General features: G+C 51.8%; 4 protein-coding genes across 4 annotated transcripts; 2 read left to right on the top strand and 2 right to left on the bottom strand.

Moving 5' to 3' along the window:
• The first annotated feature begins 129 nt into the window (after window positions 1-129).
• On the top strand, window positions 130-2301 carry PV06_07841 (uncharacterized protein). The gene has a single exon (XM_016409126.1). The coding sequence runs from the start codon at window positions 227-229 to the stop codon at window positions 2063-2065; it is 1839 nt and encodes a 612-aa protein (XP_016260880.1). The 5' UTR covers window positions 130-226; the 3' UTR covers window positions 2066-2301.
• Window positions 2302-4486: 2185 nt separating this feature from the next.
• PV06_07840 (uncharacterized protein) lies at window positions 4487-9814 on the bottom strand. Its single transcript, XM_016409125.1, has 2 exons — window positions 9322-9814; window positions 4487-9269 (listed from the first exon to the last, which is right to left on the bottom strand). The coding sequence occupies exons 1-2, from the start codon at window positions 9516-9518 to the stop codon at window positions 5303-5305; spliced, it is 4164 nt and encodes a 1387-aa protein (XP_016260879.1). The 5' UTR covers window positions 9519-9814; the 3' UTR covers window positions 4487-5302.
• Window positions 9815-11512: 1698 nt separating this feature from the next.
• On the top strand, window positions 11513-15323 carry PV06_07839 (uncharacterized protein). Its single transcript, XM_016409124.1, has 2 exons — window positions 11513-12290; window positions 12341-15323. Exons 1-2 carry the CDS (start codon window positions 11907-11909, stop codon window positions 14855-14857), a joined length of 2901 nt encoding a protein of 966 aa, XP_016260878.1. The 5' UTR covers window positions 11513-11906; the 3' UTR covers window positions 14858-15323.
• Window positions 15324-15357: 34 nt separating this feature from the next.
• PV06_07838 (uncharacterized protein) lies at window positions 15358-17785 on the bottom strand. Its single transcript, XM_016409123.1, has 2 exons — window positions 16740-17785; window positions 15358-16675 (listed from the first exon to the last, which is right to left on the bottom strand). Exons 1-2 carry the CDS (start codon window positions 17646-17648, stop codon window positions 15635-15637), a joined length of 1950 nt encoding a protein of 649 aa, XP_016260877.1. The 5' UTR covers window positions 17649-17785; the 3' UTR covers window positions 15358-15634.
• Window positions 17786-18119: the final 334 nt, after the last annotated feature.

The following is an 18119-nucleotide window of genomic DNA, read 5'->3' as shown; positions in this document are numbered from 1 at the left end:
CATTGCTTATCTGCTCAGATCGACGTGGATTTTGCACTTCTTGCTGACGACATCACGTGCAGTCACGTGCGTGCTCCAAATGTCCTCATGACACCGCAGCCATGCATCAACCCCCCCTCTCAAACAGATCCGTCCTACACGTACAGCACCTTTCGCCCTCCATCATCACATAGACGGGCGATGCTGACCTCAATCCCTCCTACCACCCGATAACATTCGTGTCGCAATGACACGCTCCGAAGAACCTCTCCTGGCGCGCCCAAGCTCCCCCAACTCCTCGATTGACAACATCGATGAAGAAGATGCCCTCCTCACAGGCCGGTCCGCACACCACACACCTTCCAAATTCGCCCGTTGGCGCGAGATAGGTGTCTTCGTCTGGGCCCTCCTCGCCACGATTGCTGTTGTCATCCTCGCGGTGGTCTATCAACATGAAACATCAATTCAGCGGCACCGCACCGGGGGTTGGGGCCCTGATGGCAAACCGACGGGCAAAAGAAACATGATATTCATGGTGTCAGATGGTATGGGTCCTACCTCCCTAGCCATGACTCGAAACTTTCGCCAACACACGTCCGGTCTGCCTATCGACGACGTTCTCGTGCTGGACCGACATTTGATTGGCTCCTCCCGCACTCGCAGCACAAGCAGCCTGATCACTGACTCGGCTGCCGGTGCGACGGCCTTCTCTTGCGGCTTCAAATCATACAACGGTGCCATTTCCGTTCTGCCAGACCACACACCCTGCGGCTCCGTTCTTGAAGCGGCCAAAAAGGCAGGCTACATGACAGGACTTGTGGTCACAACACGCATCACAGATGCCACTCCTGCCTGTTTCGCCTCGCATGCCAACAGGCGTGAATATGAAGATCTGATTGCCGAGCAAATGATCGGACACTATCCCCTCGGTCGCGTCGTCGACATCATGATCGGGGGAGGACGATGCCACTTTCTGCCCAACACCACCCAAGGCTCCTGCCGGGCCGACTCCACGGACGTCGTATCCTTGGCTCAAGAAAAATACGGTTTCAAATATGTCGACAATAGAGCCGACTTCGATAACCTCGAGGCTGAGGGTGGAGTTAAATTGCCTCTCCTCGCGCTTCTCGCGTCGACTGATATTCCCTACGAGATTGACCGTGTGCACGTCTCTGACACATATCCAAGCCAAGCCGAGATGGCTGAGGTCGCACTCAAGGCCCTCTCCGCCGCAACCAAGGACAGTGACAAGGGTTTCTTCCTAATGATCGAAGGCTCCCGCATCGACCATGCAGGCCACGGCAATGACCCAGCGGCTCAAGTTCACGAAGTCATGGCTCACGACAAAGCATTTGCGGCCGTCCTCAAATTCCTCGAACAAGACACAACCGAGGGCGTTTTGGTCTCGACATCGGACCATGAAACAGGTGGTCTCGCCGCCGCACGACAGTTGCACCAAACATATCCCATGTATAGATGGTATCCTGAAGTTCTCGCCAACGCAAGCCACTCAGGCGAATGGATGTCCAGCGCGTGGGCCGAGTGGGCGGATAGCTCGCCAGACTGGTCACGAGAAGACAAGACTGAGAAGCTTTCTGATCTTTTGAAGTCCGGTCTGGGCATTGTAGACTACACGCAAGAAGAGATCGACGCAGTCATTGATGCCAAACCCATCTGGCCTCCGTCGTACCTTTTCGCGGATATGATCTCCCGTCGCGCACAGATAGGCTGGTCTACGCACGGCCACAGTGCGGTCGATGTGAACATCTACGCTTCCAGCCCCGACCACGCCCCGGGTCTAGTGGGCAACCATGAGAACAACGAAGTCGGCGAGTTCATTGCCGAGTATCTCGGCCTTGACCTCGATGCGGTCACGGAGGAATTGAAGGCCAAAGGCGTCAAGACTTCGTCGTCTGATTCATCACAAGAACAGGACCAGGAGTGGGGTGAATGGATGGGTCCCCTCGGACTACCGGTAAACGAGAATGGACAGCTCGTTCATCTCGATGAATACCACGGCGATTTCAAACATAGAAAGCGCGAGGCCGAATTTAGTTCGGATTGCGGCTGTGGGCTAAAGCATTGAGATAGTGAATCAACCGGAATAGTATAGCCATTGCATGACACAGCACAACACATTATACCACCGGCTTATACAACGCGGTTCAGGAAATAGGGCCTGGGCATCATATGATGTTGGCAAATTGTATAGAATGCATCATGAATAGGGAGTACGGGGAATTGGCATCACGGAATTTGATTAATGATGCAGCATAGTTTTATAGACAACGAACGTAGATTATGAAGTCGATCGTTACTTTGTCTTGCTTCTTTTTGTCACTTCATATCTGCCATTGCTGTCGGAATTTTGAGGTATCGTTTATCAAGCCCCAACAAATTCCGGGGTATACAATGTAAGAGTGACATACCGGTGACATACACACCCGTGCACACAAAGTGGAGTACCTCCTTTACGGTGTATCTAGACGACAAGCGCATCTTCACCACTTTGAATGGTTGGGTATGAGTTGAAACTTGTCCTACATGGTGAGTCTAGGGTGCCCCTCGGATTCCGAAATTTCCTCCTGACCGCTGTACGAGTGGTATACGGAGTACGGAGTACAAAGGATCATATTACCATGGATTCTAGAGTAACCGATATGGTTCATCATCAACAAGGATCTTCGATGATGAAATCTCAGAGTTTCTTGATTTTTTTGCCAAAAAGAAAAAACACCTGATTTTTTTCATGAATGTAATTACATCCCCTCCCCTATCATATTATTTATATGCTGCGTACTACTCACGACCTTTTGGCCGGTGGCCGACTGACTTGCCCCAAAAAGAAAACCGGGTTTATTCTCATCACCATTACCGTGAATCCCCCCATCATTACATTTCCACACTCCATATCGGAGGGGGAGGGTTTGGCCCGTCTCAACCCCTCAACTTGCGAGAAGCCTGGGCGGCGGGTGACACGCAAGTACCGCCGATGTCGAGAACCCAGGCGGCGGAGTTGAACTCGGTGAACAGCTGACCCAACTGCCAACCCGTGGGGCCGACGGCGTCACAGTCGGACCCGGATTGGACGGCGTGAAGGATGGAAATGCCCTTTGCCTCGGCCACGTTGGAGCCGACCGTGCCCACCCAGCGGACGGCGATGACTCCGTCACAGGTCACGGCGTCCAGGTTCAGGACGTCGACCCCGATCGGGGGCTGGGCCCCCTGGCCGGCGATGTACGCCCCGGGGTTCGGGAAGGTGACGGAACCCAGGGGGATGCCGGCGACGAAGTTGATCGAGTCGGAATAGTCCGAGAAGCTCGGGGCCAGGACGTTTTCCATGTTGGCCACGTCCGAAGGGGTGGTCAAGGTGGTGACCCAGTCGGCCACGAGCTTCTGGGCGGTGGCGTACGGGATGCATTGGCCGTCACCGCCTCGCTTGTTGGCCACGGGTTGGAAGGCGGCCGCCATGCCCACGAGGCCAATCGGGGCGACGATTTGGGAGAAACGCATGATCCGCTGCTGCTGCTGTGTGTATTGATGTTGCTGTTGCCGATGCCGATGCCACTCAATAAACACGGCAAGTTGAATCAACTCTTGTAGAAACGAGAAATGACTGTGTTTGTCAAATCCGAGGGATGCAGATTATATATGTGCGAGTTGTGAGTGCGAGTACCGACACAACGAAAGGCTGGAGGGGAGAGAGAAAGAGAGAGAGAAAAAAAAGTAGCGACTGGAAATACTTTTTCTCAGCAGACCTTGCAATAGGTATTTGTCCTGTTGGTCAAAATGATGTACCGAGTTACAGACGAAAAAGGTAGAAGAACCAAAAGGGAGAGATATAGGTCTAAACCACCACTTTATGAAGTAAATTGCAGGCTGCCTCAATACACTTCCGTAGAGCTTTCTCATAGACCCACGTATCCGTACGGAGTGTGGCACTCTTTTAGTTGATCCAAATACCTCCACATGCATACGGAGGACTTGGGTACGTGAACACTCCGTAAAGATGCCTTGGTCTTCTGCTGTATCATGTGGTATGTTGCATGCGCCCCCATGTCTTTCCGGGGCTGGCGAGGCGAAGGCTGGGAACTCTGCCGTGTTAGCTCCGCGGGCTGGATTGCAAAGCCTTTAGCCCAACTCTTAGCGGCTTACCGAGTTGCCAAAAACCAAGGGACCAAAGGATCTAGGAACCACTCGTCGTCAATAATCTGATGTGAGAGATGTAAAACCTCCAAGACCAGACGATTCGTGATACCCTTTGAGGCTCCAAAGCAATCTTGCTCTTGTCCTGGGGCCACCCAGCCCGTACGTACATAGTGCTGATTTATAATTGGGCCTTTTGTTGACTGTACCTAATGAGGTACACAAATCCACTAACGCATAACAAGTATAGTTTGGTCTTGAAGAGGAATGGAATACGGCGACTATAGCGAATCATGAGCCGCAGAGTATAGGCGATTTGCCCTAATTAGGTTAAGATGGCAAGGTGCTTCTGCACCACCTGATTGGACATCGACCAGTGGGTATTTATTTTTATCTCTGACCACCCAAGACTTCCTACTGGAGGTACTCTGCCATGAGCAAGGTTGCAGTGTTGATGTTTGCCGGTTACGATGTACTCCGTATAGTGCAGTAATTTCACCGTCTTGGTTGATGCGGATTTGATCCATGGAACTCCGCTAGCACTCGGCGCCTCAATATGCGGTACAACCGGACATTTGTTGCAAAGTAGGTCAAGTAGTGATTGCGAGTATAGGGAAGACTTGTTGGGCCAAGTAGCGGGGAACTCGTTGTCACACCCACCTTGTCTCTCTTTCTTGCTGCTGTCCTTTCCACTATGGAGGGGCAACCTTCGACACCCCAAGTATTGTACAATTGATTGGTAAACAATTCGGAATATACAATCTGGTGCATGCATCAAAGTCCGGTGGCTTGCAGTGTTCTGCTCGGCTACGGACTCTGGGCACCACTCAAGAGTCATGCCACAAAACATATACCGGGTCACTCCCGCTGAACACGAGCTATACAAGCGACAGGCATTTTGTTAGGAGTCTGCACTGCATCAAGAGCCGCCTGTTGGGAAAAGTCGTTCCAAGTAAAGGTGCATTCGACAAAACCGGTGGCATTCCCTATTTCGTTACAAGAGGCAATCGTGTGCTGAGTGGCGTTCAGCACTAGCAACCCCAGTCGGCATATCTGTAGTTGGTGGTTTCACTTGAGGATCCGCATCAGCTCGTGAATTCGTTTTGCACCGTCAGCGGGTGCAAGTGCTTTCTTTGTACACCGTATGGTAATAGTGCTCATGCCCTGGTGTGTTTCCTCAAGACTTGGAATGGGACTGCCCATATTCTTCGCCTGGGGTGACCAATCGTACACTCTTGCGCGAGGTGCTGAAGCCTGACACGCCAGCACGACTACTCTCACGCTTCCCGCTGAAACTCCGTTCATCACTGCTCTGCGTGGCTTTCTCGCTTTCCATGGTGGACCGAAGTGCAGCTCGTGCTTTGTCAACTGCTGGGCTGGCTGACGCTCGAAGAGGATCACGCTTAGTAGACACCCGCCCAGACCCAAACCCGCGAATGAGTTTTGCTTCCTCGTCGCGCTTTATCTGTTGCTGTATACGAAGCTGCCTGGTCATGCCGGGGCCGCAGTCGCAGCTACAGCCTTGGCTAGGGCATGTACCTTCACTGAAGGGTTGAGCAAACCACTCGCTTATGCAAGACGCATGCCCTGAGTGTCCGCATGCCTGACAAAAGCACCAAAAGTCTTGACTTCGCCCTAAGAGATGCCTCTTGTCACCCGATGACTCTCGGTCACCGACAGCCTCTTGCCTTAATGACAGGCAGACTGGACATACAGACCTTGCCAGCTGACACCGCTCACAGACTCCCTGGCCGATTGCCATGTGCATCTGACAATGCCTGCAGGCTATTGACAAGCTCCTAGCATCTCCATTGGTAAGACTACCGTTGGCCTGCTTGTTAGCCTTTGTCATACTGTAGAGTCTGGAATAACTCAATTCCACGGCCTGCTTTCGTATCAGCGCCGCCGATGCAAACAAGTCGATTTGTCCCAAGAACAACACATGATCCTCCAAAATGCCTTCAATAATCCTATGCCCAAGGCGTGGCGTCATCAACCTGTCCACGAGGCTGTTTGCTTCGTATCCATCAGCTTTCGTGGATTTTCGGAATTCCGGGTGGAAAAAGTACGGATGGACATGCATCAAGAGATGTGCCGCAAATTGGCAATGTCCAATCCCGTTTTCCATGTCGAATGCGATGCTATGGCAGATCAAAGGTAGTGCTGACCACGCAAAAGGAAGCCTTGGTTCATAATGTGATAGATCGATGGGCCGAAAATCCTGGTAGAGGTATGTCTCACTGTCAAGTTCATCCATAGTTATGGTGTGAAACAATTCGTTCTGTCTTTGGACATGGCGAAAATCGATGGACTCAGGAGATTTTAGGCGCATTGGGTTGGAAGTGTATATTTGTGGTTTCGAAAGTGGTAGATGATCCTCAAAAGAGACCGCTTCTAGTGAAGAAGAGATATTGGTGTCGACGTGAGATGCGGACTTCATGCTATGCTCAGGCCCGGTCTCGGGTTCAAAGCCATGCCCAGGTCCAGAGTGAGAGTCAGGTTGCCATACTGACTTGTCATTGTGCATATGCAACTCAAGGGCATTGCGGTCTAATCGATTTTGGTCAAAGCTCATATCCAATGGAGTCTCGATATCTGAGACCCGGCTTTCCTGCCCCTCGGATCGATCGCTTGGCCCATGTTGCAAATGAGGCCGCTTCATCTTCGTGTCTCCGAGGGAAGAATGATCTGAATCGTCTTCGAACTCGAACTCTCCACGTTGAACAGGAGGCCTAGTACCACTCCGAGGCGAGTCAGCAGAAAGTCCCAAAGACCGGGCTTTGTGTGAGCTATCTGTCGACGCCGAGAACATGGCAAAGCTGTCCCCTGAGTCGGGGTGCGCCTCTGATGCCGGCTTATGCGCTCTATCTTCCAGCGAAAATATGGGTCTAGCCTGGACCCGATAATTCTTCAAAGCTGCTCTTCGTTGTTCTTGTGTCTGGTTTTCTTGTGCCAGAGCGCGCGTTGCTGCAACATCAATTGGGGCTCGTGCGCTGCCCTGGACGAAGGACTGAGAGGCGGGCGCGGGTTTAGTATTCGGCTGGGGTGTGTTAGGCTGTTTGGACCTCAAAGTTTCGGGTGATGAAGGCGTAGATTTGTTCACTCGTCCCGGACTGTCAAGAAGAGCCCGAGAAGCGGCGGCCGCGGTTGAATGCGAGTTCAAGATAGAAGGGGGCAGCGGTGCGATTTCATCAATACTATCATCACTGCTAGAGTGACTCCATCTTTTCCGCTCGGAAGGAGGCGTGTCTGGCAAAGGCTTAGCGAGAGGAGTGGTCATGTTCGAAGTACTATCCATCTCACTGCCCAGATGTTTTCGTTCAGATGACTTGAACAAGCTGCTTATGAGCGTATGGGACTTATGGTCACCCTTTCTAGTGGGCAATCCTGCTAGCGGAGAAAGCCCGGGCTTTGTCGTCCCTGAACGAAAGTTCTCCAGATTTTGCCGTCTTCTGGCTGCATCCGCCCTTCGTTTGGCCCGATTGCTGTCCGCCCAGTCTTTCAGTTCTGGAATGATGACGGCGGCTAGGATTCTCCAAGACTGTGCCATACGGTGCATGGACACCGCGTCACATGCCCTCGCATTCTGAATGAAGGCGTCCTCCAGTCGAGGAAGAATGGTATCCGGACAATGTTTTCTTTCGTCTTCTGTGGCCGGAGCCGCCCAGTTCGAGGCCAGATACTCCACAACCTCGGGCTCTGCGGCTACACCAGGAATGTAGCCTGAAGCACCCACCTGTTCGTTGCTAAAAAGGTCTTGACGATCAATGACTGTGCGATCCAATGACAGCACGTGCGGCTTGTCGTCCAGGGAAGGGGGACTATTAGCGAGCGATCTCATAGATTTTGACGACGTGGTATTTCGACCACGACGTCGTATTTTTCTCCCACTGGTTGGCTCTTGACTAGCTTCATCATCCGTAAAACTGCGACTGACTGCAGCGTCCTCCCCGCCGCTCAATTTATCCGGAGGAATGCTCAGAAATCCCAAGGCGGCATCATCTAATCCAGGTGCGTAGCAGGGTTCTCTGTCTTCAGTAAATGTGTAGTACTGTCCATCTGGCATGAACATCGAGGCACCAGGGGGGAGCTGATTATACAGAGGAGTTGCATGTTTCACGTCCCATTGGGTGAAGACTCCTTCGTCCCCAACCGTCCAAAGCAAATCTTGATCCGCCCACAGGAGGTCATTGGCAGGTGTAGCATATCTGTCAAGCTCCCGAAAGGGAAGCAGAGGCCGCCTGAGATCCCAGATATGAAGTCGTGGATCGTCGTGGTAATACGACACCGCGACCTGAGTGCTCTGGCACTGGTTCGCTGCGGACTCTGTTTCCCTACATGGAGGTCTCCATCTGATATTCCTGATTGCATGCGGTGCCCGAAACTGTAAGACTGGCTTTTGCCGTCTGTTGTCGCTTTGAAAATCCCATACTCGAACGAACTTGTCAAAGCCTCCAGAAACCACATGGCGGCCATCTGGGTGCCAATCGAGACAGTAGCATGCCTTCTCGTGGCCATTGATACTCAACTTTGGTCCTGTGGGAGATCGAGCATCCCACTTCTGGACAATGCCACCATCAGCGCAGACGGCGAAATCAAAGGGCTCAAGCGGTGACCAACGAACGTCCCTTACAGCGCTACGCACATCAAAGCGCTGTCGAGACTTCTCTGGTTTTGGCTCTCGCATATCCCATAATTTTACCGACTTGTCTTGGGATGCTGACAGCAACAGGTAGCCGGCATGAGGATCAAAGTCCAGTTTGTTGATCTGGCCAGTATGTTCATGCAGCCATGCCAACTCAATTCTTGGGCCCGGGGCATTCAAGTCATAGAGTGCAACGCGGCCATTTGTGGCGGCTGTGGCAACGACATGGGCCCAATTTCCGGTAGACCATCGCACATCTCTTGCTGGCAGGAAGTCCCTGCGTCTTGCCGCCCAGTCAAACTGAGGCGTCGTATGGGCGGAGGAATATGAATTGATGGAGGCCCGAAGATTCAGATCCTCAGTCACTTTTCCTTCGTGGACGTGGACAGTCTTGAGGATCTCCTTTCCGGCGAGGATCGCATGTGTCCCGGACTGATTTATATCGAGCGCAGCAATCGGTATGCCTGTACGATGGGTGGCTGTCTGGGAGGGTAGGGAACTGAAGTTCCTTGTTAGCTGTGCGCCACATCCAGAGAGACAACAGTCCATACCTGTAGTTGTGTGAGCCACTGATTCGACGTAGACCACGATCACCGTCGCCTTGCGCTGGGCCGCCACGCGATTTTGAGCCAATATGTTTTCCCCAAGGTGCAATGATTCTTTGCAATTGACCCAACCGACTGGGGGGGAGCGGCGGCGCAGGTGGAGGCAGGACAGTCTCACTTTCGGCAGAGACAGGATCAGACATGACTGTGTTTTCCCGGCATTAGCGATATGCGCTCAGATAGCCATTGTCGATGTCGATGACGATGAGTCTAGGGCTAGTAGCGTGAAGGCGGCGGCAGAGGATGGAATTCCTAGCTTCATGGCTGACGGGGAAGAGCATCATTGGAACAGTGAGGTAGTCGGTAAGCGAAGACGTGTCTTCACTTATGCGCGGTGGCTGCAGTGTCAGATGTCATCAGGATGCGTTGGAGAAGGATTCAAGTGAAGCATGTAGAGCACAAAGAATTCAAGCGAGCGACGACGTGGTATGAGTGGTTGCAAGGCTGGTGAGGCTGCGACAGGAAGATAGTGGGCAGCTTGTCCGGATCGCTAAGAGGGCAGGCTCAAGTGGTTAGCTTCCCCGGGGGGGTCAACCACCTACCAGAAGCCCCTGAGGAAGGCCTAAGGCATGCTTGGGTTATCCTTACAAGGCCACGGCTATGCGCGTCGGCGGGTGCCAGGTGTCGCAGTCTGGGCGGGCGAGGGTGGCACGAATAGCAGGGGCTTTTAGGGAGCGACTAGGCCTATTTGCGCCCGTGGGCCCCCAATGTATCAACTAGCTCCTGCCGGCAGCAGCAGACCTAATGTGCAGGAGCTGCGTCCCTGACTTTCCGACGAGTGGCGTGTTGTTGGGCATGAAAATACCAGGTCAATTGCAGATATCATTCGCATTTGATTTGCAGGCGACCGGCATTAATACTGCAGACACTTTGCATTTCACATATCCCGTTCTCCATATACCTTGCCTACCTTAATTCATACGAGTAGCGACGTTTTTTTATTTTATTTCCATATTTTATTTCCACAACCTGGCGGTGAGGGAAAGACTCGACTCTGTTGCTCTCTTGCTGATACTCGCGCGCTCATTCTCATCCCCCTTTTCGCCCTCTCGCCCGCCCTCTTTGCTCGACTCTCATTCCTCGTTCCGACTCTCCCTCTTCGGCTTCATCACCTTGGTCGCTCTCTTTCGTCCTCGCAGGATCCGCTACTTCGCCATCCCAATCGTCCTTGGGGCCCTGGATCGACGCGACACGTTCCCTCATGCCATTTACTCGTATCTTTCCATTTGCCAGACTGGTCCAAGGTCTGAGGTCAAGCACGATGTCCATGTCATCTGTGCTGTCGTCTCAAGTCCCTGCGGCGTTTGATGCCGGCGTGGTGCCTCGCGAGAATTGACCTCTCTCTTTCTCTTCTCGCCTACTTCCGTGTACCCAAACCACCATGGCCAGAAGTCAAATCAGTATATCTGTCACTCATTGCTCCCTCTCTCGATCTTGTGTCTTCTTCTCTCTCTCCTTCTAGTCATATATCTTCATTCTTCTCGACTGTCTTTTCCTCGGCCAGTTACATGACATTGATCATCATCGTTGTCTCCCGTGTGTCAAACGCCATCAACGATACTTAGTATATCCACTGACCGTCGCCCCCTCCTCTGCAACTCTGCAACCTCCGCCACCACCACCACTGCGAGTATCCTCCAGAACGTATTCTCTACCTAATCCTCCTTGTCTGCGATCCGGAGCCCTAGCCGGTCCTCAGAAACGATCTGACAATTCTTTAATTCTGTTACCGGCATCGACAGCGTCTCTAGTGACAAAACTAGGGCTACAAAGGCCGTCATCCGCTGCGTCGTCCCGTTCAGCCTCGACCAACAGCAGTGCCACCAGTCAACCCCACCATCTACACTACCGCCAGTCAAGCGGTCGCTAAAGCCATAATACAGTTGCTGAATCCAGACTCAGCTTACCCGCCATTGGCACCGACCTCTACCAGACTCGCCGTCACGCGACTTCAGCGCCATCTCTACTAGAGGCGAAGCGAACCCTCTTCGTACCCGTCTAGGCCGCTAGTTACGAAAGTCTCTTCAGCGCAGTCAGTATTCACTTGGCTTACTCCAGACTGCCGCAGGACAGTGAGGGAGCCTGGCCCATCACCCAGCTCGCCACCAGAAGGCTTCCTCCCATAAACGTCGTCATTCCATCACGTACACTTTACACCTTCTTAAAGATTCATCACTTGACTGTTTGTCCACGCTCGCTCGCTATTTCCTTGCCGGCATCTATCTCTTCTTTTTTAATTTTATTTCCTTGAGGCATCTTGTAATTCTGTCACTCGCTCATACTCGACCTCGACAAGTTGCAGCTGGGGAACGGTCATCCGACTTTCAGAGTTTTCTTTCAGGATACCGAGGCAGCACAGACGAGCGGCCTGTCCCGCCCTCGATTCTTTGGATACGCCACTTTTGCGCGACTTCGACCTTCCTCGTCGTTGACCTGAACACCTTGTCGAGTCGTCATCTCTTTCGTATCTGGGAGGCCATTCTTGTTTTCACTGGGGCAAATTCCTCGGCGGTGGCACGGCTTGGGAGAATATGCATGGGAAACCAGACGTGGGTGCATTGCAGACGTCTTTACGGGTGCTCAATGTAGCCAAAACCGCCTACCCCGCCATCGTCCTGGTCATCTTTGTCGTCGCCTTTATCATCCACGGTATCAGAACAGCGCCAGACAATGGGGACAAGGTCAAGATTCATCCTATGCGAGGACCGGGGGGCAGGCCTCTTCCAATCCGTCGAAAATCCGCCAATCAAGTCAAAGCTGCTGCGGCGGTCAAGGACCTACCACCAGCAACCAAGACCTTCTTCAAAATCACTCAAATTGCTGTCGTTCTGACTTTCCTCGTCAATGCCGGCTTGATTCTGTTCGAAACGCTTTTGGAGCGTGTGGACAAATGGTGGCCCGGCAAAAATGCAGTCGTAGGTGTTGCCTCATCTCAATCCTGACGACATAGACTGACAGTGACTAGATATACGTTATCGCCTCGACATTTCTTTGGCTCGTCATTTTCATCTCCATACTTGATGTAAAGCCCTCGCCAAACTCGGCTCATTTTATTACCTGGCTGTCGGCTCTCCCTCTGGAGATTTTGATCATTGTCGCAAGCCTGCAAGTGTACAGTGTCCCTCATTTTGAACCCCGCGTTGGCGATCAACTGGGTGGAAAATTTCGAGAGTCGATCACAGGCTGGGAAACTGTCGAAGTCATTGTTTATCTGATCCGGGTTGTTTTGCTTCTTGGACTTTCGATTGTTTTCTTAAGCATCAAGATCCAGTTTCGCAAACCCAAGGAGTCAAGCTCGACAACCCAGGATGAACGAACACCGCTACTTCGTGGGGATGCAGAAGCCGGGATTCGTCCGAACGGGCATGCACGGGTGCCTGGTCCAACTTCGGAACCTAAGGAGCAAGTTGATGCCTGGGCAAAGCCAACAGAGGTCCCAAACATCACCTGGTATGCTTATTTGAAAGGCTTCGTGCTACTGATACCTTATCTTTGGCCTAAAAAGTCACTCAAATTGCAGCTTCTGGCGGCAAGTTGCATTCTTATAATGGTCGGACAACGAGTCATCAACGTTTTTGTGCCCGTCATGGTCGGCAAAATCACAAATGCCTTGTCTGGAGACGACGGTAACGGTGTACATGCCCCGTGGCTTGACATTGCCTTGTACATCTTGTTTAGGTGGCTTCAAGGTTCTCAAGGCATTTTGTCAGCCACAAGATCTATTCTGTGGATACCGGTCGAGCAGTACTCGTATCGAGCTATCTCAACAGCTGCGTTCGAGCATGTTCATGGGCTCAGCGCAGAATTCCATACCGGTAAAAGAACTGGAGAACTGATCTCAGCATTGAACAAGGGTAGTGCCATCAATTCATTCCTGGAGATGGTGACGTTCCAAGTCGGTCCTATGGTGTTCGATCTCGTTGTCGCCGTTGTCTATCTCACCATTAAATTCGACGCCTACCTGGGACTGGTTGTGGCCATGACTACGTTCCTTTACATTTACGTTACTATACGACTTGCCTCGTGGAGAGTGGCACTGCGACGAAACTATGTCAACGCAGAACGAGAGATGGAGGCAGTGAAAAACGACTCTCTGCATTCATGGGATACGGTCAAGTACTTCAACGCCGAGGATTATGAGTTCAACCGGTATAGAAGTGCGATCAAGGTCATGCAAAGTTTCGAGTATTGGGTTGACGTTACTTTGGCTTATATGAATACTGTTCAAGGAGCCCTCTTTATGGTTGCGCTGCTCATTGCCAGTTTCATTGAAGCTTTCGAAGTCGCACAGGGTGATCAGAAGGTTGGTGACTTTGTGCTCCTAATCACATACATGGCACAACTACAAGGTCCTTTGAACTTTTTCGGTACATTTTACAGGTCTATTCAGTCGAACCTGATTAATGCAGAAAGGATGCTTGAATTGTTCAAAGAACAACCTCATGTTGTTGACAAAGAGGGTGCAGAGGTTCTGGAAGACTGTTCAGGCGACATCATCTTTGATAATGTCTCTTTCAGCTACGACAAACGACGCAATGCCCTCGATCGACTGACATTCCGATGTCCTCCGGGTACTACCACTGCCCTTGTCGGTGAATCGGGTGGAGGAAAGAGCACGGTTATGAGGCTGATCTTCCGGTACTACAACCCGGAATCTGGACGAATCATGGTTGACGGGAAAGACGTTCAAGACGTCACTATCAATTCTCTTCGCAAATTTATTGGTGTTGTACCTCAAGACTGCAACATGTTCAACGAGTCAATCATGTACAACCTCAAATATGCAAATCAAAACGCCACCGACGAGGACGTCTTTGATGCTTGCAAGGCTGCATCGATCCACGACCGCATCATGGAATTTCCCGACGGATACAACACAAAGGTTGGTGAACGTGGAGTGCGACTTTCGGGCGGAGAGCGTCAGAGAGTGGCTATCGCAAGGACTATCTTGAAGAACCCACGGGTTACGATGCTAGACGAAGCTACAGCTGCTCTCGACACAGAGACCGAGGAGAAGATTCAAGAGTCGTTCAACACCCTGGCTGAGGGTCGTACCATGCTCATAATTGCTCACCGACTGAGTACCATCGTCCACGCCGATCAGATTTTGGTGTTATCACATGGCACGGTCGTAGAAAGTGGCACGCACGAAGAGCTTATTGCCCTTGGAGGCAAGTATGCGAGCATGTGGCGCAAACAGTCTAGAGCACAGAAGGCTGCAGCGGAAGCTGCCGAGCTGAGAACACGTGCGAAGAAAGCATTGGAGGAAGCTGAAGCCGATAGCGCCAGCGTCAGCGAGGAAGAAATTGAACAAGCCAAGAAGAGAGACAAATCAGTCGTCAGAGGTCACAAGAGGGTGAACTTCAGCCAGAGTAGTAACCTACGGGCGGCTTGGGGTACCGATGATCGAGACCAAGATCAAAGGTCAGTAGATTCTCGCGATGATCATGGACATGGAGGCAAACCTCCAGGCCATCCTTGAGACGAAGAAAAGGAATTCGACTGGCAGAGGGAGGGCAGGAAAGAGAAACCCATGCTCTTTACGATCACGATGGCACCATTCATTCGATTTCAGGAGATCAGTCTTGGTCTTTTGGGGAGGCGTTTTAGATCCTTTCTTGCACAAACCCTTTAACGTTGAGATAAGACTTGAAGCAACTTTGGAGTATTTTGTCACTCTGCAGAGGTACCAGGTACAACAAGCCAGGAGGAACAGCGGACCTCCCACACACACACACAGAGAGAGAGACGCACACACAGAGAGAGGTAACTGGGCGGAACGAGGGAGAGCATTGCGACGACTGCAACGACATCTATGACCAGAGGGAGGTAATTTGTGTTTTTGGTTTCTTGTTTTTTCTTCCTTATTGGAGACTCAAAAAATACACTGTTTTCTCTTATTCTTTTCCATTTTTTCTTGGTTTTGTTCTTGTTCCTTTTTCCGCAACGAGGAATTTGTTATTTTTCCTTGTTCTTGAGAGAATCTTAGAGGCTACGCGGCCAAAAAAAAATAGACGCAGGGAAAGGAGGGCCTGGATAGTCTTCTGCTACTACTTGTAGTTAACCTACTTTACCCACATGCAACACACATCCATTGCGACATATACATAAACGTATACACACGTACGCATAGATGTAGAAACCAACACAAAAACCGGTTCCGGAGGAAGGGGAAAGAGGGAAAAAAAGAAGGGAAAAAAAGAAAAACAAAGGCGAAACGTGTACTCTCGTCCGTCAGGGAGGTGGTGACCTGGGTAGATCAGAAGCGTCTCTTCTTCTTCGCACCGGCGTTGGCAGCTATGCTACGCTTGAGTTCCATCCGTCTACGGTTGGCCCTTTCTTCCGCCGTCTCTTCCTTTGCCGGGGACGTCGAGTTTTGTCGTTGACGATGGGGTTCAGACTCTGTTTCTGGTTCGTCCTTGTCCTCGGTCTGCCCCTGAGGCTGTACGTCTCCTGACCGAAGTCGTGTGGTGGACGGTGAGGGTGACGGCGATGGTGAGTCTGTGGCGTCCGAGTCGCGCGATTGTGTCTGAGTGGATTGCCTGTTGCGTATGCCGATTCTGCCTAATCTTCGCCGTGGCGTGGTTTGAGTTGCAGCAGTAGCCTTGGATTCGGAATCCGGTTCGGATCCAGATGGGTTGTTGTTCGTCGTGGTGGTGGTGGTGGTGGGGTTGCTCTTCTTCAGATCAGATTGTGGAGGAGACGATGAAGTGGCTGCCATCCCTCTTCTCGAAGTCGTCGTCGTCGTGGCAGATTTGCCGCCTAGACGTCCAAGACGGTGGCGTTGGCGTGGGGGTGTTTTGGCCGGAGGAGGCGAATTGTCGAGATCGAGGTCAGACGAATCGTCAGAGTGTGCCGAAGGCGAGGGCCGATGATGAACATTCTCCTTCGATGCGTCTCGGCTTGGAGATGGGGACGTGGATGGTGACTTCCGCGAAGGCTGCTTCGATCTGAGGGCGCCAATTCTAGGTTTCGGGTCGCTCTCTTTAGATGGCGGTTTGACTTCCTCGTCCTGGTCCTCGGATGCTGTCGCTGTTGCTGTAGACGTAGAGGCGTCGGAACCACGGCGCTGGGGTGAAGATACCTTTGATGCATCAGGTGAAGGTGATTTGCTTTTTGAATCTGCGCGACCAAATGACTTTGCGGCATTGCGGCGACCCAGTTTGCCTTTCTTGGTTAGGTTGGCTCGTTTGTTTGTACGTTCTTCATCCTTCTCGTCTGCTTCGGGAGCAGTAGAAGTTGCCGCTGTCTTACTTGTGCCACGGCCTTTGGATCTGAGGGCTGGTGGTGTAGATTGTCTCTGAGGTACAATGTTAGCAAATCGAGAGACACGCTCCTCGAAGATATATGCTTCAAACACGAACCTCGAATTCGTCATCAGAATCTGTAGACTCATCGCCCGACTTGCTCTCGCCTCGGACACTCTTCTTCGCAGTTGACTTGTCGGGCGGACCTGTCTTCTTCGACTCGACCACTTCCTTTTTCGCAGGTGAAGAAAGGTCTCTGATCCAATCCTCGTGCTCGGCCTTGGAATGAGCGAAACACTTCTCGCACCCACGGACAAGATTCCCCAGGCCCGTGCGGTCGGCGCCTTCATACACGTCGTCATTGGCGAACTGCTTGATCCACGATTTCTCATCGAAAGATGCCATCCCTGGAATGTGCCTTTTGGCGTCTGACACAGTGACTTGGGCCCCTCGACGAGCCGCGCCCGTGATCCCAGGAAACACCAGGCTCAGATCTATCGAGGAACTGCCTATTCTCTCGAGCAGTCGAGAGATGATGTGATCCTTGTCCTCGATGGTACGAAGTAGGGATTTGATCTTCCCCTGTGAGACAGCCACTTCGTGTAGACTGGGCCGGAGGATGCGTTCCGCCATCTCCGAAGCGTCTCGGGGGCCGAGTTTGAAGGTCCATTCGAGCGGTTTCAGTGGCTTGGGGAGATCGATTTTGGTAGTTAGCAGTAGGATTTGCGAGTTGCGAACTTCTTGTTTCGAAAGTACGTTTTCGCCATCTTTCAAGCTCTCGGTGATTTTGGTCAAGAGAACCTCGAATTGATCAGGTGAAACTGACGGGTCGATGCTCGTGTGTTGTCGGGCGGCTTCGCCTATGATGTCGTATTTATCGAGTGAGCTCTCCCATACCGAAATCAAATCGGTCATCAACAAGGTCAGATGCTCATCCTCTACGTTCAGACTGTAAAACAGTTTGGGGCATTGTCTCCGAGACGGCACTTGCAGTTCCTGCCAGCCTTCACGCCCTGAGTCCGGCATTGTCGTGGCGCGGTGCCACGTACCTACATGGTAGGTGTAGAATTGCCCCGCAGTATTGAGATCCCAGCAGATGTGGAAGCTTATGATGTACGTTTGCAACACCCGCAAGCTGGTACCAAGCGATGAACTAATGTAGATCGGAAGGCTTATAGGGTTGAGGCACGAAGTCACAAAGGTAGAGAGAAACGTGACGTTGAATTCGGATGACTAAGCGAGGCACCTCACTAAGGATTGAGCTTTGGTGGTGCTGACTCTGTGAACAGGTCGCTGCACATCTGCTTTACGAATATACACTGGTATTCTTCAGACCGACCATTTCTTTCATAACAGAGTCTGGAGTCTGGAGTCTGGAGTATATGTGTTCGAGAATTTGATCTCATCTGCTGCTGTTATGGCCAAGCTTGGCATCGACTTTACATGTCATTCATTTCATCCCACCTTCATACCTCTTCTCATACCTTCTTCTCCCAC

The sequence above is a fragment of the Exophiala oligosperma genome (assembly GCF_000835515.1).
Source record: "Exophiala oligosperma strain CBS 72588 unplaced genomic scaffold supercont1.7, whole genome shotgun sequence".
Taxonomy (NCBI): domain Eukaryota; kingdom Fungi; phylum Ascomycota; class Eurotiomycetes; order Chaetothyriales; family Herpotrichiellaceae; genus Exophiala; species Exophiala oligosperma.
This window is presented reverse-complemented; position numbering and strand designations above follow the sequence as displayed.

Coding starts and splice junctions, on each gene's coding strand:
- PV06_07839 (XM_016409124.1), top strand. CDS start 11,907: ATGCATGGGAAACCAGACGTGGGTGCATTGCAGACGTCTTTACGGGTG. Junction 12,291..12,340: donor GGCCCGGCAAAAATGCAGTC/GTAGGTGTTGCC, acceptor GACAGTGACTAG/ATATACGTTATCGCCTCGAC.
- PV06_07841 (XM_016409126.1), top strand. CDS start 227: ATGACACGCTCCGAAGAACCTCTCCTGGCGCGCCCAAGCTCCCCCAAC.
- PV06_07840 (XM_016409125.1), bottom strand. CDS start 9,518: ATGTCTGATCCTGTCTCTGCCGAAAGTGAGACTGTCCTGCCTCCACCT. Junction 9,270..9,321: donor AGTGGCTCACACAACTACAG/GTATGGACTGTT, acceptor AAGGAACTTCAG/TTCCCTACCCTCCCAGACAG.
- PV06_07838 (XM_016409123.1), bottom strand. CDS start 17,648: ATGCCGGACTCAGGGCGTGAAGGCTGGCAGGAACTGCAAGTGCCGTCT. Junction 16,676..16,739: donor ATTCTGATGACGAATTCGAG/GTTCGTGTTTGA, acceptor ATTGTACCTCAG/AGACAATCTACACCACCAGC.